Source organism: Gossypium arboreum, chromosome 7 (assembly GCF_025698485.1).
Source record: "Gossypium arboreum isolate Shixiya-1 chromosome 7, ASM2569848v2, whole genome shotgun sequence".
NCBI lineage: Eukaryota > Viridiplantae > Streptophyta > Magnoliopsida > Malvales > Malvaceae > Gossypium > Gossypium arboreum.
In genome coordinates, this window is record NC_069076.1 from 46,265,758 (window position 1) to 46,285,750 (window position 19,993).

Sequence of the window (19,993 nt, forward strand, 5' to 3'; positions counted from 1 at the left end):
TACATTAGAACACACTGTTACCATTACATACTAGAACAAAAGTTATACTCCAACCAATATAATACTAACCACTTCTATTTAAATGCAACAATCACCAGATATGATAATGATGATGAACTCATGGTTCAAGAATCCGAATTAATGGTCGAACTAATTAGACCATTTGTTCTTTAATCTGACACTGATTTTCAGTCCTATTATTTTTTTTACCGGTTCATCTAGTTTAAAATTGAATAACATATTAAGAAAAGCATAAAAATTAATATATATATTAAAAATTATAAAATCTAGTTTGATCGGTTCAAGACCGATATCCCTAGCATCGACCTGAAGCAACATTGATTAGAAGCGCTTCTCTTCTATCATGTCTTGTATCTTGATTCTGATGCAAGAAACAAATTGCCCTAAACCCTAAATGAACAAAAGCATAATATCCACGAACCAAGGTTTAGGATTCTATAGAAGGTAAAAAACCAATTTAAAAGGGTAATCTAAATGGAAAATTCCAACACACTACAATAATACCAAAAGGTCAATGAAAAGAGTTGACAAAGAAAAGCTCAACCTGGTCTAAAAACCTCAAAATGATGCTAAGTCCTCAAACACTGATAATAAATATTGTACAAGTACAAAATTCAAAAATGCCACCAGCTGATAATACTACCACGTAAGGCATAAATTTTATTAAAGGCAACAAAGACTATAGTTAAAAATACACGTGGATATGCCTTGGTGTTTTGATGAAGTCTCGGACTGGATTCATAGGGTTTTAACTGGATGCTGTATTGCAAGTGTTGATGCCGTCTTTGCAATCGTTGGTCAGTTCGTTGAAAGTCTCAATCTGTTTCTTCGCTCTCAAGAAAACTTCTGTATCAACAGAGACCCTCATGTAACCGTCAAATTCAACTGGTACTCCGTTGTTAAGGTTTTTTGTTTCTGAATACCACTCACTGTTCTCATCCCAAAGATCCTTATATTCATCAAGAAAGTGAGTCGAATATTTGTCTTTCAGAGGATCAAAGAAGGATGTATCAGGTTCATTTGTTGCAATATAAACATTCCTCCCGTCTTCAATCTTATTCTGCAAGGTTGAGATAAGGGCATCAGGTGAAGTATCTTGGGCAAGATTAGGCCACAGATCCCTGTTCCTCGCCTTCTCCCCTCTCACAATGTGAACAGAGTCATAATCCCAGTTCAACTTTGACGCAATCGCCGACACTATATCCATCAACCTCCTTGATTTCCATAACAGATGCCATGGCCTTTGAACAACAGATTCAGTCTCTCCTTCACAAACCCTGTACCAGTAATTATCGGGCTCCACCAATCCAAACTTTCTCATAATCAAAGAATCCTTTACCTCAGAAAGCTTCATTGGCGTCACCCTAAAATCCTCAACAAGATGAAGACTCAAGCCATCTTTCTTTTGCCATTTATTCCAGTCTTGCCAAAACTGCTCGTGATCCAACACTGATGCGGCCTCCTTCAGATGCTCAAAATCAAAGTAAAACCTGAAATCCTTCCCTTCCTCATCCTGATTTGAGGAAGTATAAATTGAAGATAAACAAAGTTTCAAATCCATAACCAAAGTCCGATTCAAATATTGCGCTTCACCTAATGCACACAAGAAGCTCCACAAGTAATGGTTCATGCTCTTGCACCTATCTCCACCACCCACATAAATCAAATACTTCCCACGACTAAATGCATTTTCAGACTCGACCACTGGAAGCGAATCATTCACTGTTTCCCCAACAACAGGCAAAGCCGCAACAACTTGCTCCTGTTTACCAGATGTCTTCTCAAATCCCGGCTTTTGATTCTTATTCTTCCTCTTCCTTGCATTCACACCTGAATGATAATCCCCAATGCTCACCACACTAAGTGTACAATTCTCAGATCTATTAATCACAAACCGCCTATAATCCTTATAAAAAGCAGCTGTCTTCCCTTCCTTAGGCCTAAACCGCCAGGCCATATCACAAGTATTCTCCTCAGGCCCTGGTGCTGGCTTTCCAAACCGATAAAAATGTATATCCTTAAAACGCTCAATCGCCTCCTTCATCATCAAATGGAACACTTCTGGGTCCCTACAATTAAGTGGTTTTCTCGAATCACCCTCGCATTCGGATGAACTAGTTTGGTCAGTACGCTCCTCCTTGATTTCTACTACATCCGTCACATTGATAAAAGTGGCAAATGCAGTCTGGTTGGCGGCCATAAAGTCCTCTCCGGTTTTAACAACCGTGTTATCCGATTGAAAGGTGGCATTTGATGTGGAAGTGAGGAAAGTTGTGAGCTTGGTGGAAGGGTGGAAAAGAGGGTCCTCAGGCTCATAAGTAGCAGCTATAATGGTGAAAACTAGGACACCGATTACAAATATAGTGAAACAAAGATTGCCAATCATATGCAAAGCATTTTGTCCTAGATTCTCAGGCCTAAAGCTTCCAGTTCTAGATAACCCAGGACGACCCAACATCCTGAATGAGCTAAAATGCCCTTACAATAAACTAAATCTAGTTATTAAGGAAAAAGCAAAAGAACCCAAACTACTAAAATTCAAGAATTCAGCAACAAGATCAAGGCTCTACAGATCTGGGGTTCATAGATCTTGAAACTCAAAAAGCGGCAAGCAATCTAAAGAACTTGACTTACCTTTCTGAAGATGAGGCCAAAAGCAAAGAGAAGATGCAGTGATGAAATTGAAAATCAGATTTCCTCTCTCTCATACAGTTAATGGGACAGAGGAGTGTGAGCTGGGGCTTAGTAAGATTTGCACTCAGTGTCTGCAACTTTATTTTATTTTGTGCTTTTTTTTTTTCTCTTTAAATTTGCCCAAGTCAAAAAGAGTTGATAGGTGATGATTCATTAAACTACAACGGAGAGGGAATACTCTGAGCATGAAGTGCATTGCGCAATTGATCATGATGGTTACACGTGGATTGTAAGATTAGGTAGACGGGTAAGATATGTGGGCAGGCGAAGTAATTTGATTGTATTTTTTGGGTTAGAGTTGACGCTTGAGATATTCACCGACAAAGAATAACATATAATTTAAAGTTAAAAATTATTATTTAAAATTTTTAATTTACGTTTATTTTTAATTCATCATAAAATAAATGAAAAAAGTTTAACATGTTATACATTATGTCATAAGTTAATAGACATTAACTTTTATTTATTTTGAAATGATTTAACAAACAATATAAATTCAAATATTAAATAAATATTAAATAAAAGATTTTTTTGTAAAATTAAAAGACTAAATAAGTTATTATATATATTTATACAACACCACCTTTTAGAAAATGATAAATAGGTCAAATGTTATAAAAACTTGAAAACTTTGTTGTAGTTTTTAGAATAATTTAATCAATTTTAAGGATATAAAAATTTTTAATGTTGTATTAATTTTAAAATTGTTAACTTTATACCAAAATTTTAACAGTGTATAATATAAAAGCTTATAAACCTCTAATCAATTTTCGATTTACTCCGTTGAATCATTACACTATTCACATTATATAGATTTTGGTAGAATATATAAACTTAACGTGAGAATTGGTTTTTACTAACAAAGTTGGCCTAATTAGGCTTAAAAGTGGATTTTTAATTAGATTTTTAGTTCATTTTTTTAATATAGGGAATTAGACCGTTTTAAAAGAGAGAAATGAAAAACGCATCCAGCTGGGCATGCTTTTTATACAGGTGGAAGAAAAGTTCATCTAGCTGAGCGCGTTTTCCTACCACCTGTACAGAAAGCTCACCTAGTTCAACACGTTTTCCGTCAACGTTCATATGACTGTTGCCCTTGCAACGGTAAAAAAATTTAAAAGAGCCAATGGTGAAATTTTTTACCTATAAATGCCCCAAAAATAATTTTTCACTCAGATCCTATTCTCTCAATTCTTTCTAATCTCTTAACTCTCTCAATTTTCTTAAGTTTTTGTTCAAATTTTTTTCGATATTCTCGTGTTAAAATATTAGTTTTTTAATTATTTTGTATTTGATTCGTTCGGATTAAGTTTTCACGAATGACAATCTCTCTAATTCGTTTCGACAATAAGCACATTTTTGCCGCTTAAGCAATAATGGTAAAACAAACATTAATTTTCGTTGTTTACGATTAAGTTAAATTTAAAAAAAAAAATTTGTTTTTATAAATAGGCGAAAAATCGAGTTTTGGAGGCAATCATACATAATTCGGCAAAGTTTCTGATCCCCTCTATTTGTGGTTACTTGCAAGAGTTGAGATTTTTGCATGCGCCTCGTATGCTTAAGGGCTGCAAACTCGATCCTATACATATCAATGCATTGTTGGAAAGATGGAGGCCTAAGACACACACTTTCCATCTTCCATACGGCGAGTGTACAATCACACTCGAGGACGTGGCGTTACAACTCGGTCTACCAGTCATCAAGGGAGCAGCGATCATTCTTGGTAAAGAGGATCTCTGTGCAACATTATTGGGGAAGGTCCCAAACAAGTTTGATGGCGGTTGGATATCGATGAATTGGTTGGTGAAAAAATTTGATAAGCTTTCCGTGGATGCAATCGAGGTCGTCAAAGAACAGTACACTCGAGCATTCATCCTTCTATTAATTGGGGGCATTTTAATGCCCAATAAATCTTGAACACATCAGGTGGCTAATGTACCTAGTAAACTTCAAAGAATGTGGAAAATCGAGTTGGGAATCAGCTATGTTGGCCACGTTATACTGGGAGCTGTGTTAGGCCACGGAACCGGATAAGATGTCAATCTGTGGTTGTCTGCTCTTGCTGTAGTCATGGGCCTAGTAGCGACTACCATTGTTACGTCCACGAGTGAGCGACCCATACATGTTCCTGTTGGTGACAAGGTAAAGATAATTTATTAATAAATACTTAGTTTGTAAGGTAAATGTTTTTATTTATCATATGTTTGAACTAAATGTTTTTATTTATCATATGTTTGAACTAACATATCGCATTTACAGGTGGAACCATGGGCTGAGTTATGTGGGACTACTCGAGGAGCTATAAGACATTATGCCACTGTTAGATCAACGCTCGAAAGTCAGAGTTTGTTACTTATTCTTTCGAACCTATATTAATCACGCAATGATTTGTAAATATATATATATATATATATATAACAAAATTTACAATTGTTCATTTTAGTTTGAATGGATGCTATATGCCGACACCATATCTTGTATCCTGTCGAAAGTGTTGGACAATCAGGGGATGTGGAACGGGAATGTGTCGTTGATAGTGTATGCAATAGTGGAAATGCAAGAATTAGACCAAGTGATGTGGTAGTTTGGGTAGAGGTAAAAATTCCACTACCACCGCAAGACTTGAAGGAACTGCCCAAGGTGGATATACGCGAGAAGAACGGTGAGAATTGGCGAGAGGTGCACAAGAAGTACATTGAGGCCTAGGATCGTAGGATGAATTTCTTACCCATCTGCAAACCATTTTTCTTAGCAAACACGATGACCTGTTTGGAGTACTTGCCGTGGTTCAAACTCGCTAGTAAGCCATATCTACTATCGTTGGAGGCAAGGAGTAGGCAACTTCGTCAGAAGAGGCAACAACGACTACCCCAGTAGCACCGTAGAGCTAGACGCGATCGCACGATGGGTTCATCATCGGCTCTACCCTAAGAAGCGCTGCCTATGTCCACGTAATATCCCCTCCATTTGTCCCTATTCATTTCACTAACCTCGTGTTTTTTTCACAAGCACCATGAATACGGAGACGAACACGAACCCGAAGACGAAGACGAAGACCAAGATCAATATGGAGAGGAAGCCCAAGACGAACATGATGACGACGATGGAGACGAATATGAGAAAAAGGGTGCGGTGAAGGTGATGATGGCGCAGATTGTGGCAATGAGGAAGTTTATAGGCCCACATCTCCTGTTGTGATAAAAAATCCTCCTCGCGATCGTCGTCCACCACTCTACGTACACATTCTGTGATCGATGTATTTTTTATTACTACTACAATGTAAATATATATGATATAAATAAAGAAACCATATATTTTCATTTCAGCACTGCATTTGTTTTTGTTACATTCTGATATTGGATTAACAACCAGATTCCACTTGTCGATTCATTTCAATATCGGTCGTGAATTGAATTAGCAACATCAAAAAAATGGTGCATTCCTGATGTTATATAATTTCATTAAAATAGTGCTCCTAATAGTATTCGGCACCTCAAAATGTGCATTAATTATACAAAAACAATTCTTTACAACCTTCTACTTTTAATTTTGAGTCTAAAAAAGGTTAGAGAAAACACTCCCAGTTCGGCGAGCTTCTTTGCTGACATGACAGGAAAGCACGCTGAGAGTGTTTTCTCTAACCTTTTTCATCAAAAGTACATGCCTGTCTAATTTTCCAGCCTTTTTTAGGCATGTTTTGAATATATTCTTAGAAGACACAACTCTTGTAGCGTGTTCTCGACCGTGGGAAATTTCTACTTTATAATCCAAACTATAACACCCTTAACCCGTATTTGTCACCAGAATAGGGTTACAAGGTATTACCAAACAAGTCACAAATCAATACTGTTAGTTATCACTTTTCATGCTTTATAGAATAACAATATGTTTATAACATTATCTAACATTTAAACATCAAATTCATGTGCACATATTTAACACTTTCATTATTCGATTCCCCGAATACAATATATTAATGGCATTTTTGCCATTAAACCAAATTCAAGCATTTCATCTCACTTTTCATATGTAGACAATATATAAATACATAATCTCATTAGTTAAGCATCAAACATATTATAATTTTACAATTTCTGTATATGTATATGATGAAACCAATCAACCAATATGCATACAACTTATTGTCCAAACACATATATGCGACATTAGTGACATTACAATATGGCTGTACATACCTTTAATGTCATTCAAATATACACATTTTTACTCTAAATGTAACCTTTTTATTTTGTAATTACCGAATATATTTTAACCTATTCCATTAATTAAATCTTAATTATACCAATTCACATATTATGCATAATTGTCTAAATTTAAACAACCTCGCGATATAATAGGCATGCATATATAATACACATAAACAAACATATTCATTTAACCACAAACAAATATCATTTAATCAATTATATACACTAGTACCGAAACAATTCATACCAAAGTACCTATCTATCACATACCAAATTATAATTCATAATATGGTACATTTCCAACTCAAACATTTAACCTAACATTTTAATCTTTCATTACCGAACCTCAAACAAAACATATCCACCAAAGTTATCATATAAGATATTCATTATTTGCTTCCACCAACCATTCAAGCATAACATATGCACATACATTGCCTTGACAAACCGATCCAAAATAACCAATACATAGTCAGATATATAATTGTTATTTTACTCCATTACTAGCTGATTTATAAATTCATTCACACAAACATAGCATATCATGCATAAAACTTACCAAAGATGAACTAAACATAAGATATTTGTTATACCTTAACCAAACTCAATAACCAAATTCACATATATTTTTATCTATGCATGTACCTTATCCGAATCAACTAAACATACACATCCAAAATCACTAACCATTTTTAATGCATATAACACATATAAACTGACTAAAGTTTCATATAATCACTTATCATATTAGCCATTTTTGCATGGCTTAATATATACACAACTTCAAACTTAACTAAATAAAACCTAGTTTATACAAGCCATAGGTTCAAGTTTTAGCTTATAAAGTACCAAAAATAGTCGATAGTGTGGTAGACTTTGCTGACGATCCCCAAGCTCGTAACTAGTTCCCAAAATCTATAAAACAGAGGCAAACATACACACAGTAAGCTATCATAGCTTAGTAAGTCATAAACAAATGAACAATTTAATTTAACTAAACAAATTTATAATAACATAACCACATTTAATCTCAAGATTTAAGTTTCATATATAACATGTACTTTTATAGGTGAAATTAATTTTGGTTGAATATACATATGTTTATTACCAAAGTATCATACACTTTCAAAGTCATATTTCAATATATAAAGCTGAATATTTAAACACTTGAATACATATACTCATGAATCAAACCTTAACATCACATATTTACACTTAACTTGTGGCCGAATATGCTTCACAATTACTCATATATTCACATTAACATCCTGTATATTTTGCATCACATACTAAATAACCAACTTACCTTAATTTCAAATAAGTAATAAACTATCACATACTTGATCACTTAGCTCGATTTACACATTCGATCATAATTTATCATTTCCCATTGAACCATTTGGAATTGATTAGGATACTTAGATAATCACACATATTGTACAATGCTGACGTCCCAGATGTGGTCTTACATGCTATCACATACCGATGCCACTGTTCTAGACAGGGTCTTACATAAATCAAATACAATGCTGATGTCCCAGACACGGTCTTACACGTAATCACAGATCGATGCCAACGTCTTAGACGTGGTCTTACATGAAAACACATATAGGAAATCCTATGTCAAGACATATGTATCCTAGCTATTCCTAAGGTTCGTACGAGGCTTTCAGACATCGTAATTCCGACGAAACGAATTCGTAAACATAGCTCCCAAGCTTATTTACGTTTGGCTAAGACATATATTCTTTCACATAATTCATTTTAGCATGTATAACTCGTATTTAATCAAATAAATAACATTTATTTGCTTATAAACTTACCTCGGACAACAGTAATCGGAATGGGACGACTACTTGATAACTTTGGTTTTCTCCCGATCCAAATCCGATTTCTTTGGTTCTTGATTTAAACATATTCAAATTAAACTCATTTAAACATATTTTCACTCAATTTAGTCCAAAAACACATAAATAGGAAAATTACCATTTTACCCCAGACATTTTACACTTTTTACAATTTAGTCCAAATTGCACAAAACACAAAACATGCAAAATTTGCACACATCATGCTTAGGCCGAATACTACCCATGTTCATACGAGTCCATACATTTCATTTATTTCTCATTTTAGTCCTTCAATTTATTATTTTTTCAATTTAGCCCTAATTACTCAAAATCATAAAAAAAATCCAATACAAAACATATTAATCCGAAACATATATTTCATAATTCATCAACTAAATCACAAAGTTAAATTATTCATCAATGGCATAACTCAAAATATTCATCAAAATAAAAAATTCAAGCATGGGCTTTGTACATTACACTGCAACGATTTCAAAAACATAAAAATTATCAAAAATCGAACTAGTTACATACCTTGATTAAGCTATCAAATGGCTGAGCCCTTAAAAGCTTTCTTTTCTTTCTTATTTTGAAGTTTCGGTCATGGAAAGAAAATATAAACATTGGCTTTTAATTTTATGTTTTATGTTATTATAACTTATTAATTAATTTACATATATAACCTTTATAATAAAATATAAAACCATTATAATATAGGGTTACTACCGTCCACTCATTAAATTATGGCCTAATTGCATTATAAGTGCTTCATATTATAAAGACAACAACAATTACGCACTTTCACATTTAACCATAAAATTTTCATTTTACGCGATTAAGCCCTTTTTATTAAATCGACATTCAAACGATAAAATTAAAGCACAAAAATTTCACAGATACAAATTCACACATGATAAACACAGAAAATAATTTTTTAAATATTTTTTTGACTCAGATTCGTGGTCTCAAAATCACTGTTCCGAATAGGGTCTAAATCAGGCTGTTACACAACCTTTCCCCCATGCTTATAAAAGGGCTCTTCCACTCCATGCTTCATCGTACTTCAAACATTTTCTTCCGCAGCCTCTCCATCCCTCCTCTATAAAACACTTCTCGGTGTTGTAAATTTATGTTGCCAAAATTTTTTAATTGATGTTCTAGGTATTATTAAGTCGTCGATGATTCGATATCGCTCCGAGCCGCACACATTTCATATATCATGCCAAGATGAGACCATTACCTTCGAAGCCTATCCTAGGGAAGTCAAGTTCTGGAGTGATTTTACTTTGTACGATCACGGGTGGTAATATATGTGGAGGTCTCAATCAACGACCGTTATGTGCTCATGGATTGAGGTATAATGAGGGATCTAGTTAACGGTCATTACGCGACCACGAGCTTAAACTTTTTGGATACCCGAAAATATTGCCTTATAAATAACATATAGAAGTTTGAGGGCATATTCATAGGGAAAAACTATGGGCCTTCCCGCTATAATCTATGTAATTTTTTTCTCCATTTTCAAGTAGCCGATACCTTTAACCTTCCTTCTTATCCGAAGGCCGGTATCGTCCTGGACACAGGAAGACTCTTAAATGGGGAGCGACTGTTTTGGTGGAGTAAAGGTAATGCTCCTTTCAGGTTGACAGTGGATTCCATTATTAAACAACCCATTAATAACTACAACCAATGTCGCACTGACCTGAGTTTGACCTCTACTTCCACGAAAACATCTGCTCTCCCCTTGAGAGTCCTCTTTTGTCTAACTCAGTGTCAACTTTAGATAAGAATGAAAGGTTAAATATAATAGCTACGTGGAAATAGAGAAAAAATTTACGTTGATTACACCAAAAATCCCTCCATTCTTCCCTACGATTATGGCCTCAATCTTATGTATGGTATATATAAGGCATAATTTGTAGGGTATCTGATTGAACAAATCATGATAAGTTTTATATTTATGATTGATCGTACTTGAAAACTAACTATTATCATGATGAAGGCAAGCGCACCTATCGAACAGTAGTATAGTTTATAGCAAGACTGGAATGTCGAACCTTCAGGAACTAAAAGTACTAGTATTAACTCTCTTTTTATTATCTAGCCTAAAAATAAAGGGGTTTGTTTTATCTAAATTAATTAACTAAACTAAGAATGCACAGGAAGAAAATTGGGAAAATACTTTTGGAAAAAACTAATTGATTTGGACAATACCCAAGGAAAAATCCACCTACACTTCACTTGTTATTTGACTCTGAGTCAGACGATTTATTCACTTGACTTGATCCGTAGAAATCCCTAAGTTATATTAATATCTCTCTCGAGAATAACAACATCTAACCCTAGGTTGATTAATTGAAATCTCTTTCTGATTAAAACCCCTAGTGTTGCATTAACTTGACCTATGGATTCCCTTATTAGGTTTCACCCTAATCCGGAAAATTTATGTCGCCCTATGTTTAGGGGTACAATTAACTCCGCTTAATTATGCTAGATCTACTCTTAGACAGGGACTTTTGCTCCTCTGAAAGCACATCAATACTTGAATCAATATCCTGGAATATTAAAGCAAGAATTAAGAACACATAATTAAGAACAAATCAAGTATTTATCATATGATTCAGAAAACAATAACAAGATCTGTCTTAGGTTTCATTCCTCTTAGGTATTTGGGAGATTTAGTTCATATGTGTAAAAGAAAACATCTCAGAAGAATAATGATAACAAAACATAAAGAAACCCAAAAATCCCGAAAGAAATCGAAGGGAAATCTTCAGTCTTGAAGGAGAATCTGACTTCTGAGATGGATCAATCAGCTTTCTTCGAGTAATTCCTTGCCTCCTACTCCGTGTGTCCTTTCTAAGTACCTCCTGGGGTGTTTATATAGGCTTTAGAATGCTTCTAAACCCTCAAGAGTAGCCTTTTCCGAATAGGACTAGACTTGGGCTCGATAGGGACACCCCCGTGTGAGGTGTTTTAGGTCGTGCTGCAATCTATCAAATAGACACGGGTGTGTGAACTACCCGTGTAACACCCCGAACCCGAGACCGTTGCCGGTGTCGGACACGAGGGGTTAACAAGCCAAAACCACTTATGACACCGACCAATTTGACATTCCCAGGCAAGCTGGAAAACTGCGTCGCTGTCGCCTTAAAAAGCATATCTCGAGTTTCACAACTCGGAAACTGATTCTGTAAATTTTACCTGAATTTAGACTCATATATCCATCCATGGATTTATTTCTAGAATTTTTGGTCGGGCCAATTGATACAGTTTATTAGTTAAAGTCGCCCATGTTACAGGGGTCGACTACACTGACCTTCGCGCGTTACAACTTGAATATCTCTCTGTACAGGGTTTCAATACTGATACCGTTTGTTTCCAATGAAACTAGACTCAAAAAGGAATCTTCACATATAAGGAATGACTTCTAATTCATTCTGGATAATTTATGGCAAATTTTCAAAGTCGCGACAGGGGACCCAGAAACTGTTCCGGCCCTGTCTCACGAGAACTTTAATATCTCTCGGTATACTGATCATATGATCGTTTCGTTACTTTCATATGAAAATAGACTCGTCAAGGTTCAATCACATAATTTATTCACTATTTAAAACCATTCCTACAAATTTTGGTGATTTTTCACATCCACATCACTGCAGCTGGCAGCCTCTGTTTTTAAGGTAGGCTTTACCTATATTGTAGTTCCCATGGACCAATTATAGTCTAGTCATACTTAGGTCCATATATGATCATATTTAGCCATTCCAATGGCTGATCATGTGACCAACTCTCTCATTCCAAACCATAATCACATCATAAAACCAAATATAATTACAAACCACATATGGTCAAATTCCATACTCCACTTTTACGAACCATTTTCGCATGGCCGTACACATATACATCACAAGTACTTAAAAATAACCGAGGGTAGTCCTATACATGCCATACCCAAAACTCAACTAAAGGAGTACCAAAAAGGGCTTTGATAGTGTGGTTGACTTCAACTTCTATGATCCCGAATCCGATCGCTAACGAGCAAAATCTATAAACAGAGAAACAAAGAAACGGAGTAAGCAATTTATGCTTAGTAAGTTTCGAGCCATAATATACACACAACCAAAGCATAGCATTCAAGTAGCTAAACAATAATTCATATGCAAAATTTCTCAAAGACATGCTTACTTCACAATCCCAACTCTTATATTCATACACAAATAACGGCCTAGTTAATGCCGATAGCTCATTTATCATTAGAGCGAATATTCATACGCACTTACTCATAGTGTGCAAAGCACACACAAAACATACCTTGTTGTTGGGAATTTCACAAGTGCATTAACTGAAAATTTTCCAGCAGCTTATAAATTTCAAATCACATACCTTCGGAGTTTATCCGGATATAGCTACTGTTCAAAACACCTTGGGACATAGCCGGTTATGGTAACCCGCACAAACGCCTTCGGGACTTAACCGGATATCACAACTCGCACAATTGCCTTGGGCTTAGCCCGGATATCATAGCTTCGCACAATTGCCTTGGACTTAGCCGGATATCATAATTCGCACAATTGCCTTGGGCTTAGCCCGATATCACTGGTCGCACATTCATTCACATCTTTGTTTCAATTTCATAACAAACTTTTATGCACATTTTACTTAATCAAAATATCATTTCGCTCAATGGCCATATACAAGGGCACAATTTCGATTGCTTATTACTTCATTCAATCGAATCAAAATCTAAGTTTCGATACTCGAAAACTTACCTCGGATGTTGTCGAACGATTCGATGGCTATTCGACTACTTTTTCCTTCCCTTTATCGGATTTGGTCCCCCTTTGCTCTTGAGCTTAATTTAACAAATAATTTGATTCAATCATTTGAGTATCGAAAAGAAGAACTCAAGGCACTTAGCCCACATATATTCACTAGACATTAAAGTCACATAAGTACGAATTCATGAATCGACTCAACACACAAAGCCTTCAACATGCTTACTCATGGCCGAACAACACAACCTCTTAGGCACTCATTCATGGCCGATTATGCATGTTGATGTTGAGGCCAATTACATGTTTAACACCACACATGAATGGCACACATTTTACTAGCTAATGCTTTAGATATTGTAGCTCAATACTTATAATATAGCATCAAGCACTCATATGGCCGATTATACTTAGTCATTCTTGCACCAAATCAACAATAAATTCCAAGATTTTCACATCATATGTGTACTAGGCGAATGTACTTGCAATTTCACAACCATTCTTCAACATTTTCTTCTTTAAACAAACATATTTATCACTTACTTCATAACCAAAACATCATGTGCAAACATATACACACATATAGGTGCAAGGTCAATCTCAAGGGGTTCATACCCATCCAAACACAAATTTTACCAATCAAGTAACAAGCATAAATCATGCTCATGAATGCACCATGGCGAATACATCACAACCATTCCCTTTTAACTTTGGTCATGGTTAAACAAAGAATTCAATGTCCTACTCAAGAATACTAAAAGAAATTTCAAGAGTAGTCAATCCTTCATTACATGCATCATCAACAAGCTTCACATTTAGCATGCAATGGCTTTAACACAATATCAACCTTGGCCAAACACCATTTTCATGGCATAACAAGGATTTGAACCATGGCTAACATGCACATCAAGTTAGCAACAAAACAAACATGAATCTCATGACACAACCTCAAACATACCTTAATCTTGATGCAAGTATGACCAAATCTCCTTCTAGTTCTCTTCCAAGCCAAGCATGAAGCAAAACTCCTATCTTCTCCCTTAGTATTTTCGGCCAAGAAGGAAAGAACAAGGATGAACAATTTTTTTCTTGTTTTTCTTTCACATACACGGCAATGGGGAGAATACCACACTCACACACATTTTTTTTTTGTTTCTCTTCCCACCACTAAATTTTTTTATCATTTCATCACATCATGCATTATCAAAACATGTCATAGCATGTTTTCCTTGTCCATAACTCCTTGTCATGGCCGGCCACTATGCCATCTTTGGGGAATTTGACATGCAAATCCCTTAATTTTGCATGCATTATCAACAAGTCATCACACATTTCCCCATCATACTTTCAAAGTTTACTACTAGGTCCTTTCTAGTGAAATTCACCTTTATAACACTAAATCGAATCATCAAAAATGCCACACACAAATTAACACATATCATAGGCCTCAAAACAAATTTTAAATTATTTTTATGCCTCGATTTTGTGGTCCCGAAACCACATCCCGACTAGGGTCAATTTTGGGCTGTCACAACTCTCCCCCACTTAAGAAATTTTCGTCCCCGAAAATCTTACCGGTAAATAGGTTTGGGTAACGCTCTTTCATAGAGCTCTTGGGTTCCCAAGTAGCTTCTTCCATCCCGTGTTTGAGCCATAACACTTTTACTAACGGAAACCTTTTGTTTCGCAACTCCTTCACTTCACGAGCTAGGATACGAATCAGTTTTTCTTCATAACTCATATCGGATTGAATTTCAACCTCTGATGGACTAATTACGTACGATGGATCAGATCTATAGTGTCGAAGCATCGAAACATGAAAGACATCGTGAATCTTTTCGAGTTCGGGGCAAAATCAAACGATATGCAACCGGACCGACTTCATTTCGGATATCTCATATGGCCCAATGAACCTCGGGCTCAACTTGCCCTTACTACTGAATCGAGTATCTTTTCCAAGGCGAAACCTTGAGAAACACTTTATCTCCCACCGATGCTCGATGTCTTTACGCTCAGATCCGCGTCGACTTCGACGATCGGAGGCTATGTTCGATTTTCACGGATCACTATCACTTTCATTCAAAGATCTTTAATCAAGTCCACCCGAAAATTTTGCTTTCACCGAGCTCCATCCAACACAATGGTGTACGGCATTTACGCCCGCATAAGGCCTCGTAAGGTGCCATCTTAATACTTTATTGAAAACTATTGTTGTAAGCGAATTCAATCAAAGGCAAATACCGCTCCCATGAACCACCGAACTCGAGGATGCAACATCTTAACATATCCTCAAGTATCCGAATTATCCGCCGGATTGACCATCGGTTTGGGGGTGAAAGGCGGTCTGAAATGCAACTTGGTACCCAAAGCTTCTTGCAACCTTTTCCAAAATCGCGAGGTAAATCTCGGATCTCTATCCGACACGATGGAAATAGGCACCCGTGTAATCTCACAATCGAGAAACGCATGATTCGGCTAGTTTGTCCATTGAAAAGTCCCGACGGGGACAAAGTGAGCCGACTTAGTCAATCTATCTACAACGACCCAAATCGCATCTTTCTTACTCACGACAATGGCGGTTCGGATACAAAGTCCATTGTGACTCGATCCCATTTCCACTCGGGTATCGTGATCGGTGAAGTAATCTCAAGGCACTTGATGTTCCGCTTTCACTTGTTGACATATTAAACACCTCAAACGACGTCGGAGATGTCTCGTTTCATACCATGCCACCAAAACCGACGTTTCAAATCATTGTACATTTTCGTACTCCCGGGTGGATTGCCATTCGGCTACAATGGGCTTCTTTCGAATTATCGAAATATGTTCAATTCTTTGGAACACACGACGATTTCTCAACCTCAAACAATCGTCATCATCGATTTGAAACTCCGATTCCTTGTTCGAACACACTCACCCGATTTGCAACCAGCTCATCGTCGACTTTCTCGAGCTTCACGAATTTGACGTATCAATAATGGTTTGGCTTTCAATTCAGCTACTAACACATTGTCGGATCGAAGCGGACAAGTGCACGCTCATCGCTCGTAAAGCTAATAATGATTTACGACTCAAGGCATCCGCAACCACATTCGCCTTTCCGGGTGATAGTCAAAGACCACTCATAATCCTTTAATACTCGAGCCAACGTCTTTATCGCAGATTTAAGTCTCTTTGAGTCATCAAATATTTGAGACTTTATGATCCGAATACACATGGCACTTCTCACCAAATAAGTAATGTCGCCATATCTTTAAGGCGAATACGATGGCAGCCAATTCGAGACCATGGGTCGGATAATTTTTCTCATGTGGCTTTAATTGCCTCGACGCATAGGCCACAACTCGACCTTCTTGCATCAATACGCAACCTAACCCAAGTAGGGAGGCGTCACTATAGATGACAAACTCTTTGCCGATTCAGTTGCACTAGAATTGGGGCTTCGATTAAATAAGTTTTCAATTGATCGAAACTTTTCTGACATTTCTCCATCCATTCGAACTTAACATCCTTTTGGAGTAGCTTCGTCATTGGCGTGGCTATCGTTGAGAAACCTTTTACAAATCGTCGGTAATAACCGGCAAGCCCCAAAAAGCTCGAACCTCAATAATATTTCTCGGAGGCTTCCAATTAAGTATGGCTGAAATTTTATTCGGTCGACTCGAATACCGTCGCAGATATCACATGCCCCAAGAAGCTAACCTCCTTCAACCGAACTTACACTTGTGAACTTAGCATATAACCGCTTATCCGTAAAATTCGCAACACTATCCTCGGTGTTCGATGTGTTCGGTCTCATTTTGCGAATAGACCAAAATGTCATCAATGAAGACAACTACGAACCGATCCAGATATGGTCTCAAGATCCGATTCATGAAATCCATAAATACCGCAGAGGCATTAGTAAGCCCAAACGGCATCACTAGGAACTCGTAGTGACCATATCTCGCTCAAGGCGTCTTGGGTACGTCCGAATCTCGAATTCAAGAATCGATAATAGCCCGATCTCGATCTATTTTCGAAAACACCGAGGTTCCTTCAGTTGATCGAACAAATCATCGATACTGTGATAACGGATATTTGTTCTTTATCGCCGCTTTACTAAGTCGACGATAGTCGATGCACAACCTCATGGTTCCATCTTTCTTTTCACAAACAACACCGGCGCACCCCAAGGCGAAAAACTCGGCGAGCAAAACCTCTATCCACCAATTCTTGCAACCGAGCTTTCAACTCCTTTAATTCCGTTGGTGCCATACGATACGGAGCTATCGAAATTGGAATGGTACCGGTACCAATTCGATGCCAAACTCTATTTCCGAACAGTGGTAAACCCAAAGAATTTTTCGTGGAAAACACCCGGTATTCACAAACCACCGCACAGATTCGGGTTTCTTTTCTAACTCCTTGTCATCTAGAACATACGCAAGGTATGCTTCACACCCCTTTCTTACGATTTCGAGCCAACATTGCCGATATTATACCGGCAATCCCTTTAAGTCCGTAGACTCAACCCGAATTATCTCGTTATTCGTGCACCTCAGATCAATAGTCTTGCTTTTGCAATTTACAACCGCATCGTGCATGGTCAACCAATCCAAACCAAGAATAACGTCGAATTCGTCGAATGGCAAAAGCATCAAGTCTGCCGAAAAACAAGAACCTCAAAATACTAGGGGACTTTTCTTACACACTTTGTTGACGAGCACGTAATGACCCAAGGGGTTTGACACCCGAATTACAAACTCAGTAGACTCAATGGGCAAAGTCTTACTGGATGCTAAGGTTTCGCATATATAAGAATGAGTAGAACCAGGCCAATCAAAGCAATCACATTAGTATCGAAAAGAGTGAGGATACCGGTAATAACATCCGGTGAGGCAAAGATCCTCGCGTGCGGCGATGGCATAAGTCCTAGCAGAGCACGAGCCTCGGATCGATGGTGGCATCTCTAGATCCTCTCGACCGCCACTAGCATTGCCCGTGTTTCTAGACGGCCTACCTCGAGTTGTGGTAGCACCGGGTTCCCACTTTGATTTACGTTTTGTCCGCACAAGCTCGGGTAATCCTTAATGAAATGATCGATCGATCCGCACTTGTAACAGGAGCGGTCACGGAATCTACAACTCCCGAATGCCATTTGCCACAATATTGGCACTCGTTCGTCTCGACGATCATTGCCAACATCGGCGATCAAGTGACTCGCGTGCCCATAGGGGTCGATCGCGGTCTCGTCTAGAAAAGCCCGAAATGTCTCTAGACCGGCCTAAGCCATCTCTAAATTTCTTTGATGATGTGGGAAGGGCTTCCCAAGACCTCTTCTGAAACTCCCTTGCTCCCACTTCAGCTTTTCTTTTCTCCATCTTGAGCTCCTCGGCTTTGCACTTCGCTCGACAAGAGCCACAAACTCTGATTTCAAAATGCCAACATACTGACTTTATATCATCGTTCAGTCCATCTTTGAGCGTTTACATCACGACTTCGAAGAAATGCACTTCAGCAGCGTCTGGCTAAGCCTCGCAAATTTTCGTTCAGAGTCGGTAACCGACATGGAACCTTGCTTAAGATCAAGGAATTCCTTTCGCTTTTGGTCCATAAATCTCGATCGATATACTTCTTTCGAATTCAGTTTGGAAGAACTCCCAAGTTACTTGCTCTCTAGACACCACAGAAGTCAGAGTACTCCACCAATAGTAGGCGGAATCGCGTAGCAAGGAGATAGTACACTTTAAGCATTCATCGGGTGTACATGATAACTCATCGAGCACCCGGATAGTGTTGTCCAACCAAAATTCAGCTTGCTCGGCATCGTCGCTATCCGTAGCTTTAAATTCAGTAGCCCCATGTTTTCGAATTCTATCGACTGGGGCTTACTTGACCTTACTTGGTCAGTTACCGGAGGTATTGTAGGTGCGGGGGTTGCATTAGTCGGGAATGGAGGTTGTGGAACAGCCGTGTTAGTTCGAATGTATTGGTTAAACCAATCATTCATCACACTATAAAAGGCTTGCTTAGCCTCATCATTCGGATTGCTGGCAATAGGTTGAGAGTCCGCCGGCACTGTCCCTTGCGCGGGAGCAGGCGCCACACTCTCCACATCATCAGCTATTGCTCGGTTGGGATCGGGATCCATTGCTATAAACAAACACAAACTCAAATTGTCAGAAATCACCGCACTATCAATTTGTCACTTAATGGCATGTATAGCTAGACCCCAAACATATCACGGTAGTCCTAGGATCGACTAAACCGTAGCTCTGATACCAATAAAATTGTAACACCCGAACCCGATACCGTTGCGTTTGTCGGACACGAGGGGTTAACAAGCCAAAACCACTTATGGCATCAATTAATTTGACATTCCCAGGCAAGCTGAAAACTGCATCGCTGTCGCTTAAAAGCATATCTCGAGTTTCACAACTCGGAAACTGATTCCGTAAATTTT

General features: G+C 37.6%; 1 protein-coding gene across 1 annotated transcript; it reads right to left on the reverse strand.

Annotated features, from left to right (window-relative positions):
* Positions 1-454: 454 nt before the first annotated feature.
* Positions 455-2,869, reverse strand: LOC108453185 (uncharacterized). The gene has a single exon (XM_017751142.2). The coding sequence runs from the start codon at positions 2,477-2,479 to the stop codon at positions 770-772; it is 1,710 nt and encodes a 569-aa protein (XP_017606631.1). The 5' UTR covers positions 2,480-2,869; the 3' UTR covers positions 455-769.
* Positions 2,870-19,993: the final 17,124 nt, after the last annotated feature.

What these genes read in the sequence shown, in the direction of transcription:
- LOC108453185 (XM_017751142.2), bottom strand. Translation starts at nt 2,479, where the DNA reads ATGTTGGGTCGTCCTGGGTTATCTAGAACTGGAAGCTTTAGGCCTGAG.